Here is a 27,122-nt window from a genome sequence, read left to right on the forward strand (position 1 = left end):
AGATGAGATATGTGTGTCCCCAAATGGCATACAGCCTGGTGTCCGAGAAGACGTAGATGGGTCACTGGGTCTTTTCTGGAGCAGTTCTTTTCAGGCAGTGTTGAGAATTAATCTTGCAGGTTTTTCCAGCTTCTTGAAGATATGCAGCATCAGGGAGCTTTTAACTCCCACACATTGGATCTTTGCAGGGTTCCACAGAGACAGGAGGAAAGAGATGAGCTGTGTGTTTCTCTTGGCAGGGAGATCTCCAACTGCTTTCAACAACAGTCCCCACCCCAAATGAACCAGAATAATATCTCAAGTAAAACCAACTCCTGACCCTCATACATTGTGATAGGTCACTTCTCTGTAAACATCTTGCCCAAGTCATCAAGGTTTCTGTGGTTTATTGAGCTTAAGGTATGTGATATCCAATAAAGGTTTGTTTTCAAACAAGATTTCTCAGTGACCATTGTAAAAAAACATCCGTGGCATCTTTTCAGTTTTCCCAAATAAACCAATGTCCATGATTCTAAAATACAAATTCTCAAAAAAAATTAAAAAATAGAAGCACTTTCATAACACTATCAAAATGAATCATGTCACATTTCCCAGTATTAAATTTAATCTGCCACTTGTCTTCCCACTTCACCAGCTTGTCTATGTCCTTTTGAAGTTCTACACTGTCATCCTCACAGTTCATATGGTTTCCAAGTTTCATATCATCCACAAAGTTTGAAATTGTTTCCTGTACACCAAGGCCTAGGTCATTAATATATAACAGGAACAACAAAGGTCCTAGCACCAACCCTTGAGGACCTCCAATACAAGGCTTCCTCCAGTCCAAAAATATCCATTAACTGCTACTCTGTATCCAGTCTGGGAGCTGTTAGGACTCAACATCTCGGGCAGCATACTCTGCCCATCCTCAAGAGAAAAGACTGGATCTGTGGAAGAGGTGGGTTTACATGCGGTGGAAGATGGGCGTGTGCGTGGGATCATGCTGCTGATTGGTCAAGCTTAGTGTCTCTGTGATAAGTCGATACGTGTTATTGTTCTTGCTGCTGATTGGTTGGCTATTGTGTTCTGTGATTGGTCAGTATATGCTATTGTTCATGCTCCTGATTGGCCAGCTAATCTATCCTATGGTAGGTTAGTACATGCTAATATTCTTGCTGTGTGGTGGATCTTGAGGGTGTAGTGGGTTGTATGTTGTTAAAGTTCGTTGCACACCGAGTGGTGGTATGATTCTTCAGTAGGGGTAGCCGGATGTCACTGATGAGTAGGCTGCCATCTTGGGGGGATGTTTAGGTGTTAGTAGATCTCCATGGCCTCTCTGACGCGTCTAGTATGCCAGTAAGAAGGATGACATGAGTTTGGAGTTGGGAGTTGGATCATTCCATGTGGTGGTTGTTGAGGTTAGCGTGCTTGACAATGGCTAACTTGTCGCATTCACTGTATTTGAAGCAGGCTTGATGTTTTTTGAGTCTGGTGTGTAGGCTGCGGCCTGTTTCCTCAATATAGATGAGTCCGCAGTCGCATGTTATGCTGTAGATTCCTGGATTCTTGTGCATGATTTCTTTAATCTACTAACACCACACCGGGCATCGGCCTCCATGGGAAGATCCTAGCAGCGTCACTATTCGGCCACCTGTTGGGCTCTTAATTGCCGAGCAGGTAGCTATTGCATTCTGAACCCACCTCCGCAAGATTGCTCAGAGGTGGGAACACGTCGATTAGACGACCTGACGCGCAGCTTTCACAAATTCCCCCCCCTCCCACCTCCAAAGCTGCGTCCATGCAGCTGATAAACCTCCACCCTCTGTTTCCATTTGTACAGATCCTGCTTGACCTATTGAGCTGTTCAACAACAACTTGTACTTATATAACAACAACAACTTGCATTGATATAGCACCCTTAGCGTAATAAAACATCCCCAGGTGCTTCACAGGAATGTTGTAAAGCAAAATTTGACACCAAGCTACATCAGGAGATATTAGGGCAGGTGACCAAAAGCTTGGCCAAAGAGGTGGGTTTTAATGGGCATCTTAAAGGAGGGGAGAGAGGTGGAGAGGTTTAGAGAGGGAATTCTAGAGCTTAGGACCCAGGCAGCTGAAGGCACGGCCACCAGTGATGGAGCAATTAAAATCAGGGATGCTCAAGAGGCTGGAGTTAAATGAGCACGGATATCTCAGAGGGTTGTTGAGCTGGAGGAGATTACAGAGATTGGGAAGGGCCAAGCCATAGAGAGATTGGAAAGTAAGAATAGGAATTTTTAAATTGAGGCGTTACTTAACTGGGAGTGATGTAGGTCAGTGAGCACATGGGTGATAGGTGAACAGGACTTGGTGCAAGTTAAGACATGGGCAGCAGGATTTTCTATGACCTCAAGTCTATGGAGGGTAGAATATAGGAGGCCGGCCTGGAGTGCATCGGAATCACCCAGAGACAGTCGGGAGAGGTAGCAGCAGAACGCTTTACTTAGCCTCAGGATTCGGCACACGCTGACCCCTGCTGGGACCAGTGTTCTGGCGATTCATATAACTAGAGCGGTAGAGTGGGCTTTAAACTAAATAGTGGGGGCGAGGGATCAAGTGAGGGATGATGTGATAATTTAAGAGAGAGAAAAGAAAGCAAGAGAGCAAGGTAATAGTAAGGGTAATGATAATCAGAGTGTGGCAGGAAAGGAAAGCACATACAAACTTAAGAGTGTGCCAGAAGATGAGGCTATAGGTTGTGACAGTAATAAAAAGACAGAATTAAAGGCACTGTATCTGAATGCACGCAGCATTCACAACAAGTTAGATGAATTGACGGCACAAATTAGAATGATCTAATTGCCATTATGGAGATGTGGCCGCAGGATGACCAAAGCGGGAACTGAATGTTCAAGGATATTCGACATTTAGGAGGGATAGGCAAAAAGGAAAAGGAGGTGGGGTAGCAGTTGTTAATAAAGGATGAGATCAGTACCTTACTGAGAGAGGATCTTAGATCATAAGATCATGATAGAATCAGTTTGGGTAGAGCTAAAAAACAGCAAGGGGCAGCAAACATTGGTAAGAGTTGTTTATAGGCCACCAAACAGTAGTGGTAATGTAAGGCAGGGTATAAATCGAAAAATTAGTGGTACATGTAACAAGGGAAATACAATAATCATGGGGGATCTCAGTCTACATATAGACTGGGTAAACCAATTAGCACTGATGCTATGGAGAATGAATTCCTGGAAAATATACAAGATGGGTTTCTAGAGCAGTATGTTGAGGAGCCAATTAGAAAGAGGGCTATTTTAGATCTGGTATTGTGCAATGTGAAAGGGGCAATTAATAATCTTGTTGTAAATGAGTCTTCAGGGAAGAGTGAGCATATTATGATAGAATTTTACTTTAAGCTTGAAAGTGATACTGGTCAATCCGAAACTAGGGTCTTAAATCTAAACAAAGGAAACTACAAAGGTATGAGGGGCAAGTTAGCTATGGTAGATTGGGAAACTACATTAAAAGGTATGATGGTAGAAAGGTACAGGCTAGCATTTAATGAATGAATACATGGTTTACAACAAATCTACATTCCTCTGAAGCACAAAAACCCAACAGGAAAAGTGATCCAACCATGGCTAAAAAGAGAGTTAAAGATTGTAAAAAAGATTATTAAAGAAACTGATAAAGAAATAGAAAATAGAATATGAAAGTAAGCTAGCAGGAAACATAAAATTGGGCTGTAAAAGCTTCTATAGGTATGTAAAAAGAAAAGGATTAGCAAAGACAAATGTGGGCCCATTACAGGCAGAGACAGGTGAGTTTATAATGGGGAATAAGGAAATGGCAGAGAAATTAAACAAATACTTTGTATCTGTCTTCATGGAGGAAGATGCAAAAATCCTTCCAGAAATACTAAAGAACTAAGAGACTAGTGAGAATGAGGAACTGAAAGAAGTTAGTATTAGTTAAAAAAAATAGCACTGGAGAACTTAATGAGACTGAAAGTTGATAAATTCCCTGGACCTGATCATCTACATCTGGTTAGACCCCACTTGGAGTACTGTGAGCAGTTCTGCGCACCACACCTTAGGAAGGATATATTGGCCTTGGAGGGAGTGCAACGTAGGTTTACAAAAATGATACCTGGACTACAGGGGTTAAGTTACGAGGAGAGATTACACAAATTAGGCCTGTTTTCGCTAGAATTTAGAAGGTTAAGGGGTGATCTGATCGAAGTCTTCAAGATATTAACAGGAAAAGACAGGCTAGATAAAGATAAACTATTTCCACTGGTTGGAGATTCTAAAACTAGGGGGCATAGTCTAAAAATTAGGACCAGACCGTTCAGGAGAGATGTTAGGAAGCACTTCTTCACGCAAAGGGTGACAGAGGTTTGAAACTCTCTCCCACAAACAGCAGTTGAAGCTAGAACAGTTGTTAATTTTAAATCTGAGATAGATAGATTTTTGTTAAGCAAAGGTATTAAGGGATATGGGCCAAAGCCAGGTATATGGAGTTAGGCCGCGGATCAGCCATGATCTCATTGAATGGTGGGACAGGCTTGAGGGGCTGAATGGCTGAATACCTATCTTCCTATCTTCCTATGTTCCTGTTCCAGAGTGTTGAAAGAGGTGGTTGTAGAGATAGTAGATCATAGCAGATGGGGATCATCTTCCAAAATTCTATAGCTTCTGGAGCAGTTCCTGAAGATTGGAAGGTATCAAATGTAACCCCATTATTTAAGATAGAAGGGAGAGAGTAAACAGGGAATGACAGACCTGTTAGTCTGACATCAGTAGGGGAAATTGCTAGAATCTATTGTAAAGAATGTGATAACTGGACACTTAGAAAATAATGGTAGAATTGGGCAGAATCAACATGGATTTATGAAAGGGAAATCATGTTTGACAAGCCTGATTAAGTTTTTTGAGGATGTAATTAGCAGATTAGATAAAGGGGATCAGTGGATGTGCTGTATTTGGATTTTCAGAAGGCTTTCGATAAGGTCCCACACAGGGTAATAAGCAAAATTAGAGCACATGGGATTGGGGGTAATATACTAGCATGAATTGAGAATTGGTTAACGGACAGAAAACAGAGAGTAGGAATAAACGGGCCATTCTCAGGTTGGCAGGCTATGACTAGTGGGGTATCACAAGGATCAGTGCTTGGGCCCCAGCTATTCACAATCTATATCAATGATTTGGATGTGGGGACCAAATGTAATATTTCCAAGTTTGCTGATGACACAAAACTAGGTGGGAATGTAAGTTGTGAGGAGGATGCAAAGAGGCTTCAGGGGGAGCTGGATGGCAGTGGAGAGGTATTGGAGGAGGTAGAGTAGTCAATTGTATCAAAGGCTGTAGACAGGTCAAGGAGGATGAGGAGGGGTAGCTTACCTTTGTCATAGTCACATAGGATGTCTTTGAAAAGAAGTGTTTCAGTACTGTGGCTTGGATTCAAATGTGGAGTTCCAGGAAAGATGGCCATATGGTTTTGAGAGACGATAACACGGGTTCAAGGACTTTTGAGAGGAAAGAGAAGTTGGAGATGGGGTAGTAGTTTGCAAGGGCAGAGAATTAAAGTTTCTTTTTTAGGAAAGGGGTGATGACAGTAATTTTGAAAAAGAGTATATAGCGCTTTTAACACGCTGAAATATTCCATAGTGTTAGATTTGTAAGGAGTAATCTAAAAGAAGGAAAGAGAGGTGGAAAGGCTTAGGGAAGGAATTCCAGAGCTTAGGGCATAAGTGGCTTAAAGCATGGCCGTCAATGATACAAAACTTGAATTTAGAGATGCGCAAAAGGTCAGAATTGGAGAAGCGCAGATATCTCACAGCATTTTCTGTTTCTGTTTCACATTTCAAACATACGCAGTATTTTGCTCTCAATATATCCATTTTCAACTTGCCTTTTTTGGGTTTAGGGCGGGTTAGCTGTGAGCACTATTTCTTAGCATGACACATTCTGTTTGCGATTACTTTGCATCCCAATTTGTGATAAGTCTTTCCTAGTAAGTTTGCAAAGCATACATCTGACATCTGACATCCAGTTAAGTGCTACAGAAAACGCCTGTTTTTGCAAGTCAAAGTGTGACCCTTGTACTTGTGGGTGTCTACAGCCAGTCCCTGAAATGTAGGTGCTATTTATTTAAAAGTTGAGGAACTGGTTCCATGTAAAGCATCGGAATAGATAGCACAGGCACTAAACTGCAGACTACACGAGTACAGTCCGACCATTGACTGCCTTGCAACAAACTCAACAACTTGGTAAGTAGAACATGCTTTTGGGTTATGTAACAGGCAACAGGATATTAAAAGGGTTACCAATTACAAATGAATTCCACTTGAATAATTTAGTGTATATACTGCTTTTATAATTTGCAAAATATAAATATGGGATCAACCTACGAAAGCTATCGGAGGGAAAGAACTTGCACCTTTCACAATGTCCCAAAGTGCTTTATAATTGCTTCTTTTTGAGGTGTGGTCATTGTTGTAATGTAGGAAATATGACAGCCAATTCATGCACAGCAAGATCCTACAAACAGCAATATGACAACAACCAGATAACCATTGTTGTTGATGTTGGTTGAGGGATAAATAGTGGTCAGTACGCTGGAGAGAATTGCTCAGCTCATTATCAAATAGTCCCATTGTATTTTCTTACAACCACCTGAGAGGGCAGACAAGGCCTCCGGTTGAACATCTCATCTAAAAGATGGCATCTCCAACAGTGCAGCACTCCCTCAGTACTGCACTGGAGTGTCAGCCTGGGTTTTGTGCTTAAGTCTCTGGTGTGGAACTTAAACCTTCTGATTTAGGGGATAAGTGTGGTAACCACTGAGGCACAACTGGAGATGTGCTTAGTGCAAGTTAGTTTGCGAGTTTGGGCACTTGATTGATATGGATTCAGAAACTCAGATAGAATTGTAACCTAAATCACCAGTCAGGAAGCCCATTGATTTTCAAATGCACTGACTTCAATGAGGAGTGAAATTGGGTTGGATATGAAATCAGTATCGCACCTGATCCCGTCAGGCAGTTTCGGTTAAAATTGTTCCCTAAAAAAAAAATCACTCGCACTCAACAGCTCGCTTTTATGTTGTGCCTTTGACATGGAAAATGTCCCAAATTGCTTTATGGAATAGTGGTTGGCGGAGGGGAGAAGTAGAATATAAATCAAACAAATGGACATTGATCCATGGAACAAGGATGAGGAGAAGTGACTGGGAGATGGGGTTTCGAGAAAGTTGCTACAGGTGAAGAAGTGGTGGTGGGGTGGGGGGAGATGGTTAGCAATGGGTTTGCAGAGACTGGGGCCCAGGTGGTTGAAGTCACAGCCACCAAATGTGGGGTGAAGAGAGGAGATGCAGCAAAGGTCGGTCAGATGACTGATGGATGTGGGAGTGGATGTAAAGCTGGAGGAGTTTGCAGTAATAGGGTGTGGAGAGATTACAAGATAATGAGGCAGCTCTTAAATGTAATTCTTTGCAGGCAGGAAGCCAATGTAATGATTCATCATTGCAGAAAGTATGTATACACATTTTAGAGGATGTTCTGTGGCATTGCTTAGGGTAAATTGGAAGATACACTTCTTTTATAATGACTGGTGGGCTACACCAGGCAGTGGACCACGTATTATACTGCTGCGAAGGTGGACCTATATTTATGCTGGCCTGTCCCTTTAAGGCCTCAAAGACTAATTGCAAATCGTTTGTAGATTGAAGCCTCCAGGTAAAAAAAAAGGCATAAAGTGCACAGTCTTCCTTTATTCTTACCTAGTTTTGACGCTTTTAAGTGTGATGTTGATGTTACATACAGATAGATGATACTTACAGTTACACACTGCCTCACTGCAAAACATCTCAAGGCATTTCACGCAGTTAGAAACCTTTGAATTGCAGTTACTGGTATAACGTATTGGAATAATAGCATATATCATGTAACATGATATAATTAATAGACTATAGCGTAACGGAGTTGCGATACAGATCAGCCATGATCTCATTGAATGGGACAACACAGGCTCGAGGGGCTGAAAGGCCCCCTCCTATTTCTATTTCCCGTTGAATGTAATATAATTAATGCAATATAAAAGCCTAATCTCATTCACCTTCATCACATAATATGAAATAATAATATCCCAAAGCATGCCCTCAACTATTTTACTTGGAGCCTGTCTTTACAGCTGTTAATGTCTAATATGTGGAAGTTAATGGAGGGGAACATATAACCTGTCGGTTTTGGTTAGTAAGGCCACTGATTTATGATTTTCACAGAACAATCAATAAAATGGTAGAACATGATGGCCAGTGAGTTGTCAATGGGCCCAATTATAAATGAATGGAATCACGGTCCTCACAAAATAGGTAAAGTCCCAGGACCCAAGTAAATAAAGATGGAGCTTGACTTATTCAATCATTGTAAACCAGTGGTTCTGCTGATTGTGAGTAGCTATATCTTACGATTCAGCATTTTCTATCACCTGTGGCTCGGTGGGGAGCACTCTTGCCTCTGGGTCAGATGGATTATGTGTGCTATGCTTCAGTCTTGAGATTGTAATCCAGGATGACACTCCAGTGGCAGTACTGAGGGAGCACTGCGCTGTCCGAGTTGCCCTCTTTCTGATGGGTTGTTAAACCAAGACCCCTTCTGCCCTCTTGGGTGGCTGTAAAGATCCCATGGCACGATTTCAAAGAAGAGCAGGGGAGTTACCCCTGGTGACCTGGGCCAATATTTATCCCTCAACCAACAGCACTAAAACATTAATCTCACTATTATCTCATTGCTTTGTGTGAGATTGCTGTGCACAAGTTGGTTGCCTCATTTCCTAAATACAACGGTGTCTATACTTCAAAAGGTACTTCATTGTAAAGCACTTTGTGATGTCCTGAAATCACGAATGGAGTTACAGAAATGCAAGGCTTTCTTTCTTTTTCTGTCCCCAGAACATTAAATGTAGTAAAAGCAAAATACTGCGGATGCTGGAAATCTGAAATAAAAACAAGAAATGCTGGAATCACTCAGCAGGTCTGGCAGCATCTGTGGAAAGAGAAGCAGAGTTAACGTTTCAGAGAAGGGTCACTGACCCGAAACGTTAACTCTGCTTCTCTTTCCACAGATGCTGCCAGACCTGCTGAGTGATTCCAGCATTTCTTGTTTTTATTTTATATTAAATGTAGTAATCTCATCTTTATCTTTTAATCTCACCACACCTATTTTATAAGCGTTTCCAGCTTTGCATCTGCTCCCACACCCTTCAGCAGTCTGGCTCTGACTCATTGTGCAAGTTGTTGTTAGGTGAATATGCATATTCTTTTCATTAATTCTCAGGATGTGAGTGTCACTGGCAAGGCCAGCATTTATTGCCCATCCCTAATTGCCCTGGAGAAGGTGGTGGTGAGCCGCCTTCTTGAACCGCTGCAGTCCATGTGGGGTAGGTACACCCACAGTGCTGTTAGGAAGGGAGTTCCAGGATTTTGACCCAGCGACAGTGACAGAACGGCAATTTAGTTCCAGGTCAGGATGGTGTGTGGCTTGGTGGGGGAACTTGCAGGTGGTGGTGTCCCATGCATCTGCTGCCCTTGTTCTTCTAGTTGGTAGAGGTCACTGGTTTGGAAGGTGCTGTCTAAGGAGTGAGTTGCTGCAGTGCATCTTGTAGATGGTACACACTGCTGCCACTGTACGTCGGTGGTGGAAAAGTTAATGTTTAAGATGGTAGATGGGGCGCTGATCAAGCGGACTACTTTGTCTCAATAGATCTCCATCCAGTTCTTTTGAATTAAAACTTTAATTCTTCGGTGGCATCTTAACATGGCACATGTTCCTTTGTTTATTATTAAATGTGTTCAACATGGTTTTGTTTTTTCAGGAAACTGAAATTTGGAGGAAGGAAATTAAGTCAGAATCAAATATGACTTCTAACATCATAAAAGATTTTCTGAAAATACCAGAAAAATATTATTTTATTCAACAATTCAACCAGAGCGTCATCTTTGCTTCACAACGAACCAAAGAATACATTGGATTCCAGGATCCTGAGTCCAAATTGAAGATAAATAATTCAACGCTAACTGATATTTTCCTGATGACCTACATTAATCGAAGCATTCAGTGTAAACTGGCTGAATCGATCAGCTGTACGAAGATGACTGAAGAGCAAACCATTCTGTTGGGGACAGACTGGGTTTGGGCAGTGTATGACACACCTTCTAAAAATCCCAAGGTACAGATTGCAGTGCAGGTCATTCACATGGACAGCAAAGAGGACCAGGCGACAGAGATGAGGTCTCAGGTCACCGAGTCCATGAAGCTGGCGAGACAAGAGACAATCAACAAAACCCACCCCGAGAAAATCAGCGACTTCTGCTCGTCCATCGGGAAAGATTGTTATGGGCTCTTTCTTTTCTTTGGCCGCAAGGACGACCCGAAGACCATCTGTGGAGTCCTCAGCAATGACTTCCACACACACTTGGGAAATGGCCACGAGGTTGACAACACTTTCCTGCTGGATTGCATCGAGAAGGCTAAGACTTTTGTCACTCCAGGAAGAATGTTGGAGCTGATCCTTCAGAAAGAAGGTGTGCCGGAGAGCTTAAAGCCAATCTGTGTCAAGTTTACTCAATAACCTGCACCAGGACAGCACTCTGGATGGGTTCCAATATGATGCAAGTCACCTAGAAACTTTGAGTGTGTTTAACTTTGCAACAAGGCAAACCTTACCTTCATCACTAGAGGAAACTGAACTTTCCCTCCAAAACCCGTCTCTTCACTGCTTCTAAAAATCACTTCCCATCTATGTGTGGAGGCTTCATCTGATTAACTTCAATCTACAAGAGTAGCTTCCCTTCTTCAGTCTCATTACGATTAGAAATCATAGAGTCATAGAATAATACAGGGCAGAAACGGGCCATTCTGCCCATCGGGTTTATGCTGGCTCTTTCAAAGAGCTATCCAGTTAGTCCCACTCCTGGGCTCATTCTCCTATCCCGGCCATTTTTCACTCCTTCAATTCCCTTTTGAAGATACTATTGAATCTGTATCCACTGCCCTATTAGACATCACATTCCAAATCCTAACCACTCATTGTGTAAAAACAAAAAATCCTCTTGTCATCTCTGGTTCTTTTGCCAATCACCTTAAATCTGGTTATCAACCCTTACAGTCATAGAGTCAAAGAGTTATACAGCATAGAAACAGGCTCTTCAGCCCATCAAACACCCATCATCCATTGAAAACAGTTTCTCTTTATTTCCTCCATCTAAACACTTCATGATTTTAAAAAACTCCATCAAATGTTCACTTAACCTTTTCTGTTCCAAAGAGGACCCTCATTGACAATGCACTTTAGTTTCAGAGGCTGTAAATGTGTGGGTCATTTTATGACAGCTAGTGTGAGGCCAGGAGATCAGAAATATCAGATAGGCTAAATGGCCTTTCTCATCTGCACTGCCTACAAGGGCACTGGAAAAAGATTCATGGTGAGTTTCAAAAGGGAATTGGATGAATATTTGAAGGGGAAGAAGTTGCACGGCTAGGTGGAATGAATGGGGGTAGGACTAATTAGATAGCTCTTTCAAAGGGCTGGCACAGGCACAATGGGCCAAATGGCCTCCTTCTCTGTTGTATCATTCTCTGATTTGATCTATGGATCACAGAACACTACATTCCGATGGTGCATGATTTAAAAGTTGCAAACATTTATATCCAAAGTATGCACCAACAGGGTTCAGGTGTATTCCAATATCTGCGGGACACCGAGAATCTTGATCACAACCGAGGCACAATGATAGCTTAACAATTAACGCTTGAAGACATTTCCAGGTATTCTCCTTCTGATTTTTCTGTTCAGTTTTCATGTTCAGCTTTTCTTGTATTCTACCTTGGTGATGGTCTTTCCCTGCTGCCCTGATTCTTCTAGCTGGTAGAGGTCATGGGTTTGGGAGGTGCTTTCGAAAAAGCCTTTGCAAGTTGCTGCAGTGCATCTTGTAGATGGTTCACACTGCTGCCACCGCACTGGAGGGAGTGAATCTTTAGGACAGTGAATGGTCAGTGCCGTAACACATACTGAGGGGCAGAATTTCACCTTTCCCACCTGGGATGTAATCTGGCAAAGCACATCCCCGAATTTATATAGAACCCGCCTGATCTTCAATCCTGTGAAACCAACAGAATGTAAATCGGCACCTTCTATACAGGGTGGCTGATCCATGACACCAGATTACCATCTACACAATGAAGATGAAAATTGACCTCTTGAGAGTAATTGTGCCATTATAAAGCTGCTTGTAAGAGATGCCCACAATCGGTTGTACTTCATGTAGCGTGTGAACTGAACCAGGCATTAAAAGATTAATGAATCAAATAAATTTGAGTGTCACATTGTAATATCAAACTATTGGCTTCACTTGTAGAAATTACAGCACAAGTGCATGTCATTCAGCCAATCAAGCGAATGCTGGAGCTGCCTGTTCTAATCTCATTTCTAACCATGTTCAAAGCAAAACACAAAAGAACTTTCATTCTCACCTGTTAAGATACGATTGTAGAAGGCCTCAGCTGGATTATTGTGTCCAATTCCGGGAGCTGTGCTTTAGGAAGGATGTTAAGGCCTTGGAGAAGGGGCAGAGGAAATCTACTGGAATGGCACCAGGGTTGAGGGACTTCAGTAACGTGAAGAGACTGAAGAAACTGAGATTATTCTCCTTCAAACACAGAAGGCTAATGGGAGATTTAATAGAGGTGATTAAAATCATGAATGATTTTGATAGGATAAATAAGGAGAAACTGTTTCTACGGGCAGGAGCGTTGGTAATTGGCAAAAGAGTCAGAGGGGAAATTAAGAAATCTTTTTAACGAAGCGAGTTGTTAGCATCAGGAATTCAGGCAGTGGAAGCAGACTCACTAGTAACTTTCAACAGGTAATTGGATAAATACTTAAAAAGGAAACATCTGCAGGGTTATGGGGAAAGAGCAGGGGGAGCCAGCACAGGCACAACGGCCTCCTTTTTTGCTGTCAGATAATATGATTCTACGTTGTTGTAACCTACATAGTGAAGCGGAGAAAGCCCATTGAGGACAACCCTCACAGCTGCAGTCCATGTGCGAAGTCAGTACTAAAATTACTTAATGTTAGAAGCACAGCTAAACATACCGTGGCAAACTGCATCCCTGTGCATAGATTTTTTGAAATTCTTTTTTTTAATTCATTCACGGGATGTGGACGTCACTGGACAGGCCAGCATTTATTGCCCATCCCTAATTGCCCTTGAGAAGGTGGTGGTGAGCTGCCTTCTTGAACCGCTGCAGTCCATGTGGGGTAGGTACATCCACAGTGCTGTTAGGAAGGGAGTTCCAGGATTTTGACCCAGTGACAGTGAAGGAACGGTGATATAGTTCCAAGTCAGGATGCTGTGTAGCCTGGAAGGGAACTTGCAGGTGGCGGTGTTCCCATGTGTCTACTGCTCTTGTTCTACTAGGTGGCAAAGGTCGCGAGTTTGGAAGGTGCTGTTGAAAGAGGCTTGGTGAATTGCTGCAGTGCATCTTGTAGATGGTACACACTGCTGCCACTGTACGCCGGTGGTGGAGGGAGTGAATGTTTAGGATGGAAGATGGGGTGCCGATCAAGTGGACTACTTTGTCCTGGATGGTGTCGAGCTTCTTGAGTGTCATTGAACCCATCCAGGAAATTGGAGAGTATTCCATCACATTCCTGATTCATGCCTCAGAGGCTTTGGGAAGTCAGGACGTGAGTTACTCGCCTTCTGACCTGCTCTTGTAGCCACGGCAATAAACTCACACACACACACACACATACTCATTCCCACTCTCACACACACAGCAACTACAATCAGCTTGTGTGATCTGTTGTTAAATCATTTTCTCTTCATATTTGTTCTGTGGAAGAGGCTATATTTAAGATTGAGATAAAATGCACCATTTTGGGCAGACACAGTAATGTGTTTTGAGAACAGAAAATGCTGGAAATACTCAGCAGGTCTGGCAGCATCTGTATAGAGAGAAACAGAGTTAACCTTTTCAGATCTGTGCCCCTTTATCACCCTTCAGCGTTCTGATGAAGGGTCACAGACCTCAAACGTTAACTCTGTTTCTCTCTACACAGATGCTGCCAGATCTGCTGAGTATTTCCGGTACATTCTTTGCATCAGTATTCACCAAAGAGAAGGACTTGGTGGATGATGAGCCTCGGGAAGGGAATGTAGATAGGCTCAGTCGTCTCATTATCAAAAAGGAGGAGGTGTTAGGTGTCTTGCAAAGCATTAAGGTAGATAAGTCCCCAGGGCCTGATGGGAATACTAAGGGAGGCAAGGGAAGAAATTGCTCGGGCCTTGACAGAAATCTTTGCATCCTCATTAGCTACAGGTGAGGTCTCAGAGGACTGGAGAATAGTCAATGTTGTTCCTTTGTTTAAGAAGGGTAGCAAGGATAATCCAGGAAATCATGACTATCTGCTTTAACAATGGGCGGCACAGTGGCGCAGTGGTTAGCACCGCAGCCTCACAGCTCCAGCGACCCGGGTTCAATTCTGGGTGCTGCCTGTGTGGAGTTTGCAAGTTCTCCCTGTGTCTGTGTGGGTTTCCTCCGGGTGCTCCGGTTTCCTCCCATATGCCAAAGACTTGCAGGTTGATAGGTAAATTGGCCATTATAAATTGCCCCGAGTATAGGTAGGTGGTAGGGAAATATAGGGACAGGTGGGGATGTGGTAGGAATATGGAATTAGTGTAGGATTAGTATAAATGGGTGGTTGATGGTCGGCACAGACTCGGTGGGCTGAAGGGCCTGTTTCAGTGCTGTATCTCTAAAAATAAAAATTTAAAAAATTAAAAAATTCTGTTCTCATTTCAGAGTTCCAGCATCCACAGTATTACTACAATAATGTGTTATCTGGAAACCACTGTACAGACTGGTACCATTAATCATCATTTGACTGGCAGATGACCCAAATCTTGCTTAATCATTGTTGAACATATTTGACAGTTTACTTGAGATGTTATTGAAATGACATTTTCAAAGAATGTTGTAGCTTGTTTAAAAGTCAACTTGAAGTCTGATTTTGTGTGAACTTCATAAAGCCTCCTCTGATTTAACAAACATGTCAAGGTTATATACCCTCTGTTAAAGGAGCAATGTCATGTTACAAGAAGAAAGAACTTGCATTTATATAGCACCTTTCACTGCCTCAGGATGTTCCAAAGTACTTTACGACCAATTAAGCACATTTGAACTGTAGTCATTGTTGCAATGTAGGAAAGATGGCAGCTAATTTGCACATAGCAAGCTCCCATAACAGCAATGCGATAATGACCGGACAATCTGTTTTTAATGATGTTGGTTGAAGGATAAATATTGGTCAGGATAATGGGGAAAATGTAAATAAAAGCAAAATACTGCGGATGCTGGAAATCTGAAATACAACCAAAAAGTGCTGGAAATACTCAGCAGGTCAGGCAGCATCTGTGAGAGAGAAACAGAGTTAATGTTTCAGGTCAGTGACCTTTCATCAGAACTGGCAAAGGTTAGAAATGTAATAGGTTTTAAGCAAATAAAGTGGGAGTGGGACAAAAAAGAACAAATGGGAAGGTGTTGATAGGAAAGAGGGTTAGAGAGAATAACTGACAAGGAGGTCATGGCGCAAAGGCAAAGACAAAGAGTGTGCTAATGGTGTTGTGTTATGCCTCCTGCGATTGCATGGGAAGGTGCCATGGGAAGGGGACAAGTTGTCGGGGATAATGGAGGAGTGGACCAGGGTGTCAGGGAGGGAACGATCCCTTCGGAATGGTATCGGGGAGGGAAGGGCAAGATGCGTTTGGTGGTGGCATCACGCTGGACGTGGCAGAAATGGCGGAGGATGATCCTTTGGATGTGGAGGCTGATGGGGTGGAAAGCGAGGACAAGGGGAACCCTGTCAGGGTTCTGGGAGGGAGGGGAAGGGGTGAGGGTAGAGGTGCGGGAAATGGGCCGGACACAGTTGAGGGCCCTGTCAACCACAGTGGGGGGGAAATCCTTGGTTAAGGAGAAAGGAAGACATATCAGAAGCACTGTTGTGGAAGGTTGCATCATCAGGGCAGATGTGTCGGAGATGGAGAAACTGGGAGAATGGAATGGACTCCTTACAGGAGACAGGGTGTGAAGAAGTGTAGTCGAGGTAGCTGTGGGAGTTGGTGGGCTTTTAATGAATATTAGTCAAAATTAGTAATGGGGAGAACATACCAGCTTTTCTCAAAATAGCACTGGGGATCTTTTACATCCATCTGAGAGGATAGACGGGCCATAGTGTAATATCTCATTTGAAAGATGGCACCTCAGAAAGCACAACACTCCCATAGAACTGCATTGGGAGTGTCATCCTAGATTATATGCTCATATCTCTGGAGGGGAGCTTGAACCCACAGCTTTCTGACTCAGAGATGAGAGTGCTACCCACTGAGCCCCAGCTGACAGCTATGAGTAAAGCTACAGGAGTTTTTAAAAATTCATTCATGGGATGTGGGCATCGCTGGTTAGGCCAGCATTTATTGCCCATCCCTAAGTGCCGTTTGAGAAGGTGGTGGTGAGCTGCCTCTTGAACCGCTGCAGTCCACGTGAGGTAGGTACACCCACAGTGCTGTTAGGAAGGGAGTTCCAGGATTTTGACCTAACAACAGTGAAGGAACAGCGATATAGTTCCAAGTCAGGATGGTGTGTGACTTGGAGGGGAACTTGCAGGTGGTGGCGTTCCCATGAATTTGCCGCCCTTGTCCTTCTAGTTGGAAGACGTCGCCGATTTGGAAGGTGCTGTCTAAGGAGCCTTGGTGCGTTGCTGCAGTGCATCTTGTAGATGGTACACACTGCTGCCACTGTGCATCGGTGGTTCCAATCAAGCAGGCTGCTTTTTCCTGGATGGTGTCGAGCTTCTTGAGTGTTGTTGGAGCTGCACCCATCCAGGCAATGGCAGAGTATTTCCATCACACTCCTGACTTGTGCCTTGTAGATGGTGGACAGGCTTTGGGGAGTCAGGAGGTGAGTTACTCACCACAGGATTCCGAGCCTCTGACCTGCTCTTGTAGCCACGGTATTTATATGGCTACTCCAGTTCAGTTTCTGGTCAATGGTAACCCCTAGGAGATTGATAGGGCTGAATTTTATGAGTGCGTCGCAGTTCGCGACGGCACACTGTAAGAACAGCGTGAATCCCGTGCGGATGCGTCGTCCCTGGGCCCCCCGCGCTATTACCTGCAGGGGGTCATTTAAATAGAGGGGGTGGAGCGGCTTCCCCAATGACATAGACGGGGCGACCTCTGCGTCCCTGGCAACGGCGTCCGGCGCTACTGTGCAAGCACCGGCGCCGTTTTTAAAGGGCTTTAAGCCCGCACAAATAAGTTTAATTTTTAAAAGGTATAAAATATAAGATTTTTAATACATTGAAAGATAAATGATGGAGACCTTTCCACAACCCCCCCCCCCCCACAGTGGTCAATCCAGGTAATGAAATGACCATCAGCTGGTTGTTCACATACCTGAACTTTCCCCCCCAACCTTCAATATTTTGCCCTTCAACCCCTTCCCACCATCCCCACATCCAATAATGATCGATATCCCCACTCCTCCACCCCTCTCACCCTGAAAATGTTATTACTCCTCCCTCCCCACCAGGTTCTCGCCCGGAACTCCGTACACAGTTCCGAAGGCACACGGAGCACGAATGACGGTCATAATATCAGAGTGGGATGGCTGCCACCTGCAGGTAAGTTTGTTTAAATATTTTACATGCTCATTTACATATGCTGATGAAGAGCCCGCCGCCGTCGGTAATATGCGGCAGGCCCTTCTCGATGGTGCGGGTCGAGGCGGGCCTCTCTCTGCAGCATTTTACCGGCCCCTGCACCACGACCTGCGGCATCGAGGGCCCGGTAGAATTCAGCCCATAGTGGGGGATTCAGCGCTGGTAATGCCATTGAATGTCAAGGGGAGATGGTTAGATTCTCTCTTGTTAGAGATGGTTATTGCCTGACACTTGTGTGGCGCGAATGTTACTTACCACTTATCAGCCCAAGCCCGGATATTGTCCAGGTCTTGCTGCATTTCTACACGGACTGCTTCAGTAACTGAGGAGTCGTGAATGATGCTGAACATTGTGCAATCATCAGCTAGTTTACATTAAATGTGTATAAAAGTACGCAGAAACTTTACTGATCTTACTGACTCTTCAATCTCGTACTTTTTTGCCTCACATCTGATGGCAAATATTTTACGAATAGGCAAATACGGCTGATAAACAACTGCTGTGAGACCAATAAAATATCAGAAAGGCATTTTAATTTCTATACTTTACATTTTAAATTGTGATAATTAAATAAACATGGAATACATGCAACCAAACAGTGTCAGAATGAAATTGCAAAAAACATTATATTGCCTAGGACTAATTTGATTCTAACTTAGGATAAATATATACACTTTAAAGTGATGACTTACAATGTGTTAAACTCTTTTCTTGCCCAGGTTACTAACTCTAATATCTGGTGCATTTTGATTTCCTAATCTTGAAGTCTTTGTTTAATATATGCACACAATTTACATGTGTAAATCCAGAAATGTCTGATATCTACATATTTAAAATACAAGGATTTGTAAGGTTACTAAATACATGTATTTCTGTTGTCTTGTATCTACTTTTTTATTTTAAGAAGGGTCATAGAAATGGTGTTTAAACAATGACGAATAAAACCAGGAATTATTTACAAGTCACCATTGATAATGGGGAAGAGGCAGAAGAAAGCACAAGAGAGATGAGAACCTTTAGACTCAGAGGCGGGAGTGTTACATCTGTCTAAGGCTCATCACAAGATAAGTAGGAATCATGAAGCTTTCAGCAGTCTAGTGGAACACCACAAGGTGATGATGGAAGTCCAGAATGGTTATAACTATCAGGGAAGTTTGAATGGGCTGGAGGTCTTTTCTCAATGAAAGAGAAATAAGGACTGATCCGTGTCCATTGGGATCGGGAATACTCCCTCGGCCCTAAGCTCTGAAATTGCCTTGCTTAACCTTGCCACTTCTCTAACTCTCTCTCCTCCTTCAAGATGCTCCTTTAAACCTACCTCTTTGACCAAGCTTTTGATCATCTGTCCTAATATCTCCTTGTGTGGCTCGGTGTAAATCCTTGATACATTTTACCATGTTAAAGGTGCTATATAAATGCAAGTTGTGGTTGTTTGATAGGGTAGATGTTTCCACTCCTGGAGGAGTGGGGAACTAGGCATCATCAATGTAAGATAGTCACTAATAAATCCAATAGGAAATTCAGGGGAAACTTCTTTACCCAGAGAGTGGTGAGAATGTTGAACTCGCTACCACAGGGAGTGGTTGAGGTGAATGGCATAGATACATTTAAGGGGAAACTGGATAAACACATGAGGGAGAAAGGAATAGAGGGATATGCTGATCGGGTGAGATGAAGAGGAGGATTATGTGGAACATAAACACTGGCATGGACCGTTGGGCCAAATGGCCTGTTTCTGTGCTGCAGGTTCCCTGTAATCCATTCACTTAGATGGCACGTATCTCACTTGAGAAGCTGCTGTTGGTCCTTTGAGTCATAGGTAGTGTAAACTAACCAGATAGCACTCGAGGAGCCAGTCGAATTGGAAGTGAACTCCACAGTAAGTGCTGGGCCACTGGACCAGATGGTACAAGGTGCTACCAATCCACAAAGCTTAGCTGGAAGAAGAAACAAAGAGATATGATTCCATAGAATCACAGATTGATACAGCACAGAAGGAGGCCATTCAGCCCATTGTGTCTTTACTGGCTCTCTAAACAGCTTTTCAATTAGTCTCACTCCCTCCTTGCTCTTTCTCCATAGCCCGGCAAATATTTTTCATTTTCAAGTATTTATCCAATTCCCTTTTGAAAGTCACTATTGAATCTGCTTCCACCGTCCTTTCAGGCAACGCATTCCAGATCACAACAATTTGCTGTGTAAATAACTGTTTCCTCATCTCCTCCTCTGGTTCTTTTGTCAATCACGTTAAATCTGTGTCCTCCTGCCAATGGAAACGGTTCCTCCTTATTTATTCTTTCCAAAACCCTGATAATTTTGAACACCTCCATTAAATCTCCCCTTAACCTTCTCCTTGCAAAGGAAAACAATCCCAACTTCTCCAGTCTCTCCCCATAACTGAAGTCCCTCATCCATGATTCCATTCTAGTAAATCTCCTCCACATCCTGGTGGGGGTACAGCAGGCAATTGATCTGTTTACCACGCATTTACTACCTGCTGACTGCATGCCACCGAAGTTCAAAATGGAGCCCAGGGCTTGGCACAACATAGGGGCGTATTTTAATTCCGACCGGGTTTATTTTGAAGGAGTGCTGCACTGTCGGAGGTGTTATCTTTTGGTTGAGATGTTAAACCGAGCCTCGTCTGTTCTCTCATAAAAGATCCCAAGGTATTATTTTAAGGAAAACAGGAGAGTTCTCCCCGATGACCTAGTCAATATTTATCCATCAAGCATCACCAGTAAAACAGGTTATCTGGTGATTATCAGATTGCTGTTTGTGGGAGCTTGCTGTGCACAAAATGGCTGCTGCTTTTCCTACATTACAACAGCGACTACACTTCAAAATGCTTCATTGGCTTTAAAGCGTTTTGGGACATGTTGAGGTAGTGAAAGGCGCTATGGAAATGCAAGCCTTTCCTCCTTGTAGCGGCGGCAGGAAAGTTTAGCCGCCCGAGCCTCCCTTAAATGCCACCTCCTGTTTCCTGTCTGAAATGGGTAGTAAGAGGGCGCAGAATGATCATCAGCATGAACTGGATCATGAGAGGCCCTCTGTCAGATTCCAGACAGGAGTCAGAAAGGGATGGTCTCGTGGAGAGAGGAAAGAGGCTATGGGACCCCCTTGCAGAGCCCAGAGGAGCACTGCTCCTTCCCCTGGCTCCACCGAGGGTCTTTCCCGGCTTCCCCCGGAGATCCTCTTCATCCTTTCCCACCCCCAGGTGGCCCGCTTCAGCCGTTGAGAGAGCGAAACTGAATGGTTAACAGCATAGACAGCACCACATTAATGGGACGGGACAGAGGATTTATTCAGCTCATAACCCACAGTCGAGGTTATCTGCTGTCTCTTAAACTGCTTGTACCTTTTAAGTGTCGACCAATTGTTACTCCATCGTACACTGCAACAGAATCCGCACAGTCTTCACGTTCCACATTGACATTAAAAGCTTTGAAATTCAGTTTAATAATTCTGTTCCTTGGCACAATAATTCTCCACAAACAACTGAAAGACAATTGGGAGGAGAGAAATTCCATCATTTTGGAAAGGGTTGTGCAGATACCAGTTGCTTTTGCACAAAAATAAAAACTGGAGGAATAGATCTCTGTCATTCCGTGTAATTATTGACCCACTCCATTGTTATAAATTACTATTAAAAGCAAGTCCCACAGCGTTAGCAATATCTTCTTTTTGGGGAGCTCACGCCGTCCTTCAGAGATTAGAACAAGTGGTCAAGGGAATGGGTCGACACCCTCTTCCCCACTGTCAGAGGTGCCATCTTTGAGATGAGACATTAAACCAAGGCCTGGTCTGCTCTCTGAGGTGGATGTAAAAGATCCCCTGGCCACTGTTTCGAAGAAGAGAAGGGGAGTTCTCCCTGGTGTCCTGGCCATTATTTATCCTTCAATCAATCACTAAGACAGATTATCTGGTCATTGTCACATTGCTATTTGTGGGATCTTGCTGTGCCTAACTTGGTTGCTGCATTTTCCTAGTTACTAGAGTGATTAAACTTCAAAAAGTAATTCATTGGCTGTAAAGCGCTTTGGAATGTCCTCAGGTCGTCTGTCTTTCCATCTGTCTGTCTGTCTCTATCTGTCTGTTTCTGTCTGTCTCTATCTCTGTCTTTCTCTGTCTCTTTCTCTGACTTTCTCCAGTTTTCATAAGTGCTGGTCTCCCACAGCCAGTAGCCACAATAACACCAATCCTGCTGGATTTTTGTACACCAGCTGTGAGGACGGCCTCTTTCCTCACTGGGTCTAAGTGTCTCCAATCAGTTTGGAGTTGATAAACACCCGACAGAAGGGACAGAAGAGACTTTGGCAGTGACATTGTGATGTTGAGTTAAGATTCCACTGAAGATGGACATTTCCCCTGTCGTCTCCATGGTGACCAACACATCAAAATGCCAAGGCCAGTCCCCACATATGCCCGAGGACATTTGGCCCTCACAGGTCTGTTGGTTTACAGTATGCTGGCTCCTCACTTCAAACAGATGTAGATCGCTCTCCGATTTCAATCTAAAGACAGCTGATCTTCGGCAGGGCAGAAGAGAGTCCCTGGCAGTGTGAAAATATTGACAGGTGCCCTTGCTAGTGTGTCAGTATTGACAGGGACACCCAGGGAGTTTGCAGGAAGTGGGTGAGCACAAGGGAGGAGTGGAGGGAGTTTGCACAGCAAGAGGTGGAGGGGGGTGTGCAGGGGGGCAGGAATGGAGGGGAGTGAACACCAACTCATTAAATTTTCTTTTGTAAATATTGACACACTCCCTGAGACCCACTGGAAAATGAGCCCTCTGCTAAATAAAGACTTCTATATAAATACCTCGTCTGGTCAATATAGCCGGGCGATTGGATCTCTCCCTCAGTTCCCATCAGAATTACATCCTCGCAACCAGTAGAGAAATTAACCTTCCTGATTGAGTTACGGAAAAGATCAGTGGCCACTGGATTCTCACCAAAAGCTCCTACTTGAAACCGAAAAAGAGAAAGACTTTAGGGCCAATGTGAGCAATAATCAGTCACCTACACTTGGGAATGAACTGGTTTGTGTCACTCGTCTTTCGGATGAGATGTTAAACCGAGTCCTTGTCTGCCTCTCAGGTGGATATAAAAGATCCCACGGCCATTATTTGAAGAAGAGCAGGGGAGTTTCACCAATGCCCTGGCCAATCGTTATCCCTCAATCTACATCATTAAAGAACAGATTAGTGGGACATTATCACATTGTTTTTTTGTGGGAGCTTTCTGTGCACAATTGCCCGTTATGTTTCCTAATTACAGCAGTGACTACACATCAAAAGTACTTCATTGGCTGTAAAGCACTCTGGGATCTCCTGAGGTTGTGAAAGATGCTATATAAATGCCCAGTGCCCTGGCCAATATTTATCCTGCAACCAACATGGGACAAGCCCTGAAACTTGTGAATTAACCGAAAACTGATTGGGATTCAATTTTGACTTTTAAGGGATCAACTGATTGGAGGAATTGGTGGTGGGGTTGTGGGGGGGGGGGGGGTGGGGGGGTGCGGGTGGGAATAGGCACTGGTTGGTCATCTGATTAGGCGATGAAGAGGCCCATCCCCTCCCCAACTCCTCCGCCAAGATATTGAGGCCTCAACCTCATGTAAATCTGGTAGATGAGCTGCAGGGAGCCAAACAGGCATCACTGGGCTAGCTGGCCAGATTGATGCCTCCAGATCAGTCATTAGTGAGGTAAGTCGCGACAGGGTGGGGTGGGAGGTCTGCATCGCGGAGGGTGGGGTTCCAGGGTGCCAGCTGGCTGCATTTTATATGTGGACCCGGAGTTTCGCTCCTGCTCCTTCTCACCCTCACAAAAATAAATCCAACATCTTTGAAGGGGCCCCTTCTTCTTTCATCACTTATTAAAACTAAAATTCTATTCGATCCTTTGACCTTCTTCGGCCCTGTAAATACAGCCTTAGTTTTCAAAGTCTCATCATAACTCTAATAAGGTTGCCTGCAATGACACTACAACACCAGGCCAGAATGGAGATTATTGGGCGATTCCCTGTCAGTCATGCCTGGTAACCTCACTGCTGTAAGTGACTGGAACTAATTTAATGCATATAATTTGTATTATATAACTATCTTCTACTCTTTGACTTTTGTTGGAGGAATATTCCTGCTGTACTCAGAAGAAGTTGCTGTAGTTTCACAAGTTCTGTTTGCTGCAGTTCTGCTAAAATGGAAAGACCGAACAGTTTAGGGCTCTTTTCTCCGGAAAAGAGAAGGCTGAAGGGTGACCTGATACAGGTCTTTATGATTATGAATGGGATTGATAGGATAGATGTAGAAAAAATGTTTCCACTTGTGGAGGACACCAGAACTAGAGGCCATAAATATAAGATAGTCACTAATAAACTGAATAGAGAATTCAGAGGAAACCTCTTTACCCAGAGAGTGGTGAGAATGTGGAACTCGCTATCATATGGAGTGGTTCAGGGAAATAGTAAATACTGATACATTTAAAGGGAAGCTGGATAAGCACATGAGGGAGAAAGGAATAGGAGTTATGTTGATGGGGTGAGATGAAGTAGGGACATAAGAAGGAACGCAGAAACAGAAGGAGGCCATTCAGCCCCTTGAGCCTGTTCTATCATTCAATTAGATCATGGCTAATCAGTAACTTAATTCCATCACTCCCTCTTGGCTCTGTAATACTCAATACTCTTTCCTAACAAAAAAGGAAAGATGGGACAAAGTTTGTGTGCAGTATAAACAACACCATAGACTTGTTGGGCCAAATGGCCTGTTTCTGTGTTTATAATTCTATGTAAGATTGAAGTTTCCTTCTAATAGGAATTGCTGGCAGACAGGATGATAATATTCCTTTGAGTGAAGCAACACTGAAGTAAACAGCCTCGTGCTTCAGACATAAACTCCGCCACAGATTCTGTCTTCATCTGCTGAAGATTAAGAGCATTGTGCCTCACCTGTCCCAGGACTCAAACCAGAGTCCCAGCAGCCTCTACAACCCCAGTAACACACTCAACAGGCTCACAAAATCCCTCAAAAACAAATTATTGTGTTGGAAACAAACCTGAGCGGTGGCCTTGACTGTAAGGTTCAGCCTCTTGTAAAAGCCACGATTCTGTGAATGGAACTGTGTTCAGGTTGGACAAGGTGCCAGCAATAGAAGTTCCAACAGTGCTTTGCACCTCAGCCTCACTTCCGCCAGCTGCTAGTAAATCAGAAAATAAAAGTTTTAATGAAGCACAAGGTTTTAATAAACACATCAAAAACAGAGCCTACTACTTACTACATTACGACTACTACACATGTTTACATTGGCTGTTTCAGTGATAGGTGTTAGCGTAATTGTGTGACAAAGAATCATAACCGCAGGTTGTGGAACAAGAAATGCTCAGAATCGTTAATACTATACTAGTCAGCCATGGCTTTGTGGGTAGCACATGCACCACTTTCAGAAAATTGTGTATTCAAATTCCATTCCAGAGAGTGGAGCACATAATCCAGACTGAGACTCGCAGTGCAGTACTGAGGCAGTGCTGCACTGTCAGTGGTGCCGTCTTTCAGATGAGACTTTAAACCGAAGCCTCATTTTCCCTCTTGCGGGAATGCAAAAGGTCACACGGCACTATTTCTAAGACGAGTTCTGCCTGGAGTCCTGGTCAATATTTATCCCTCAATCAATGTGCCTAAAAACAAATTATCTGGTTATTTATCTCCTTGCTGCTTGTGGGAGCTTGCTGTGTGCAAATTAGCTGCCGTGTTTCCTACACTGCAACAGTGACTACACTTCATTGGCTGTAAAGTGCTTTGGGATGTCCTGAGGTTGTGAAAGGAGTTGTACTATAATTGTAAGGTAAGCAATTTAGGCCCTCACCTCTTGCTAAAAATTGAGATCCATATCAACTACACAAGGAGCCATTCAATTAGAAAAGCACTAAGACCCTAGTTGGTAAATACAATCAGGAAGAGCATTGTTATCGAAATAGATGAGGCTCCTGTTAGTCACCAAGTAAGGAAACGGATGAACACTTGGAGCAAATACAGAAATCCCAGTGCAACAGGATAACAATATCTTGTATTTATATAGCACCTGAAACACAGTGAAATATCCCAAGAAACGTCACTATGCGTCACTGCATTATGAAGCAAAATTTGACACTGAGCCAAATAAGGCGATATTAGGACAGGTGATCAAAAGCTTGGTCAGAGGTGGGTTTAAAGGAGCATCTTAAAGGAGGAGAGAGAGATAGAGAGGTGGACAGGTTTATGGAGGGAATTCCATGCATCTGCTGCCCTTGTTCTTCTAGTTGGTAGAGGTCGCGGGTTTGGAAGGTGCTGTCTAAGGCACCTTGATGCGTTGCAGCAGTGCATCTTGTAGATGGTACACACTGCTGCCACTGTGCGTCAGTGGTGGAGGGACTGAATGTTTGTAGATGGGTGCCAATGAAGTGGGCTGCTTTGTCCTGGATGGTTTCGAGCTTCTTGAGTGTTGTTGGAGCTGCACCCATCCAGGCAAGTGGAGAGTATTCCATCACACCTTGTAGATGGTGGACAGGCTTTGAGGAGTCAGGAGGTAGGTTATTCACTGCAGGATTCCTAGCCTCTGACCTGCTCTTGTAGCCACGGTATTTATGTGGCTGATCCAATTCAGTTTCTGATCAATGCTAACCCCCAGGATGTTGATAGTGGGGGATTAAGCGATGGTAATGCCATTGAATGTCAAGGGGAGATGGTTAAATTCTCTCTTGTTTGAGATAGTCATTGCCTGGCACTTGTGTGGCACAAATGCTACTTGCCACTTATCAGCCCAAGCCTGGATATTGTCCAGGTCTTGTTGCATTTCTACACAGACTGCTTCAGTATCTGAGGAGTCGCAAGTGGTGCTGAATATTGTGCAATCATCAGTGATCATCCCCACTTCTGACCTTATGATGGAGGGAAGGTCATTGATGAAGCAGCTGAAGATGTTTGGGCCTAGGACACTACCCTGAGGAACTCCAGCAGTGATGTCCTGGGACTGAGATGATTGACCTCCAACAACCACAATCATCTTCCTTTGTGCCAGGTATGAATCCAACCAGCGTAGAGTTTTCCCCCCGATTCCCATTGACTCCAGTTTTGCTCGGGCTCCTTGATGCCATACTCGGTCAAATGCTGCCTTGATGTCAAGGGCAGTCACTCTCACCTCACCTCGGAGGGTTATAGGGTGGAGGAGTTCAGAGATGGGGAGGGGTGAGGCCATGGAGGGATTTGAAAACAAAGATGAGAATTTTTTCAATTGAGGCGTTGCTGGACTGGGAGCCAATGTTGGTCAGTGAACACAGGGAGTGATAGTGGAATGGGATGACAGTGAAAACCAATCAGGGATAAAACTGAGCCACCTGTCA

General features: G+C 43.7%; 2 protein-coding genes across 5 annotated transcripts in view; one reads left to right on the forward strand and one right to left on the reverse strand.

Annotated features, from left to right (window-relative positions):
- The first annotated feature begins 9,878 nt into the window (after positions 1-9,878).
- Positions 9,879-12,129, forward strand: rep15 (RAB15 effector protein). The gene has a single exon (XM_068046946.1). The coding sequence runs from the start codon at positions 9,879-9,881 to the stop codon at positions 10,590-10,592; it is 714 nt and encodes a 237-aa protein (XP_067903047.1). The 3' UTR covers positions 10,593-12,129.
- A 6,148-nt stretch (positions 12,130-18,277) lies between these two features.
- The window catches only part of LOC137377354 (ovochymase-2), a 72,504-nt gene continuing 63,659 nt past the window's right edge, over positions 18,278-27,122 (reverse strand). Inside the window, exons 15-18 of one of the 4 annotated variants that reach the window (XM_068046949.1) lie at positions 24,803-24,940; positions 22,566-22,710; positions 21,106-21,245; positions 18,278-19,684 (exon numbers count right to left, since the gene is read on the reverse strand). In XM_068046949.1, coding sequence (XP_067903050.1) covers positions 19,530-19,684; positions 21,106-21,245; positions 22,566-22,710; positions 24,803-24,940 — 578 coding nt within the window. In that variant the 3' untranslated portion in view covers positions 18,278-19,529. Of the gene's footprint in view, positions 19,685-19,720; positions 20,011-21,105; positions 21,246-22,565; positions 22,711-24,802; positions 24,944-27,122 lie in introns of those variants that run through there. The other 3 variants (XM_068046948.1, XM_068046947.1, XM_068046950.1) reach the window with 3 other exon arrangements.

This window comes from Heterodontus francisci, chromosome 14, assembly GCF_036365525.1.
Source record: "Heterodontus francisci isolate sHetFra1 chromosome 14, sHetFra1.hap1, whole genome shotgun sequence".
Lineage (NCBI taxonomy): Eukaryota > Metazoa > Chordata > Chondrichthyes > Heterodontiformes > Heterodontidae > Heterodontus > Heterodontus francisci.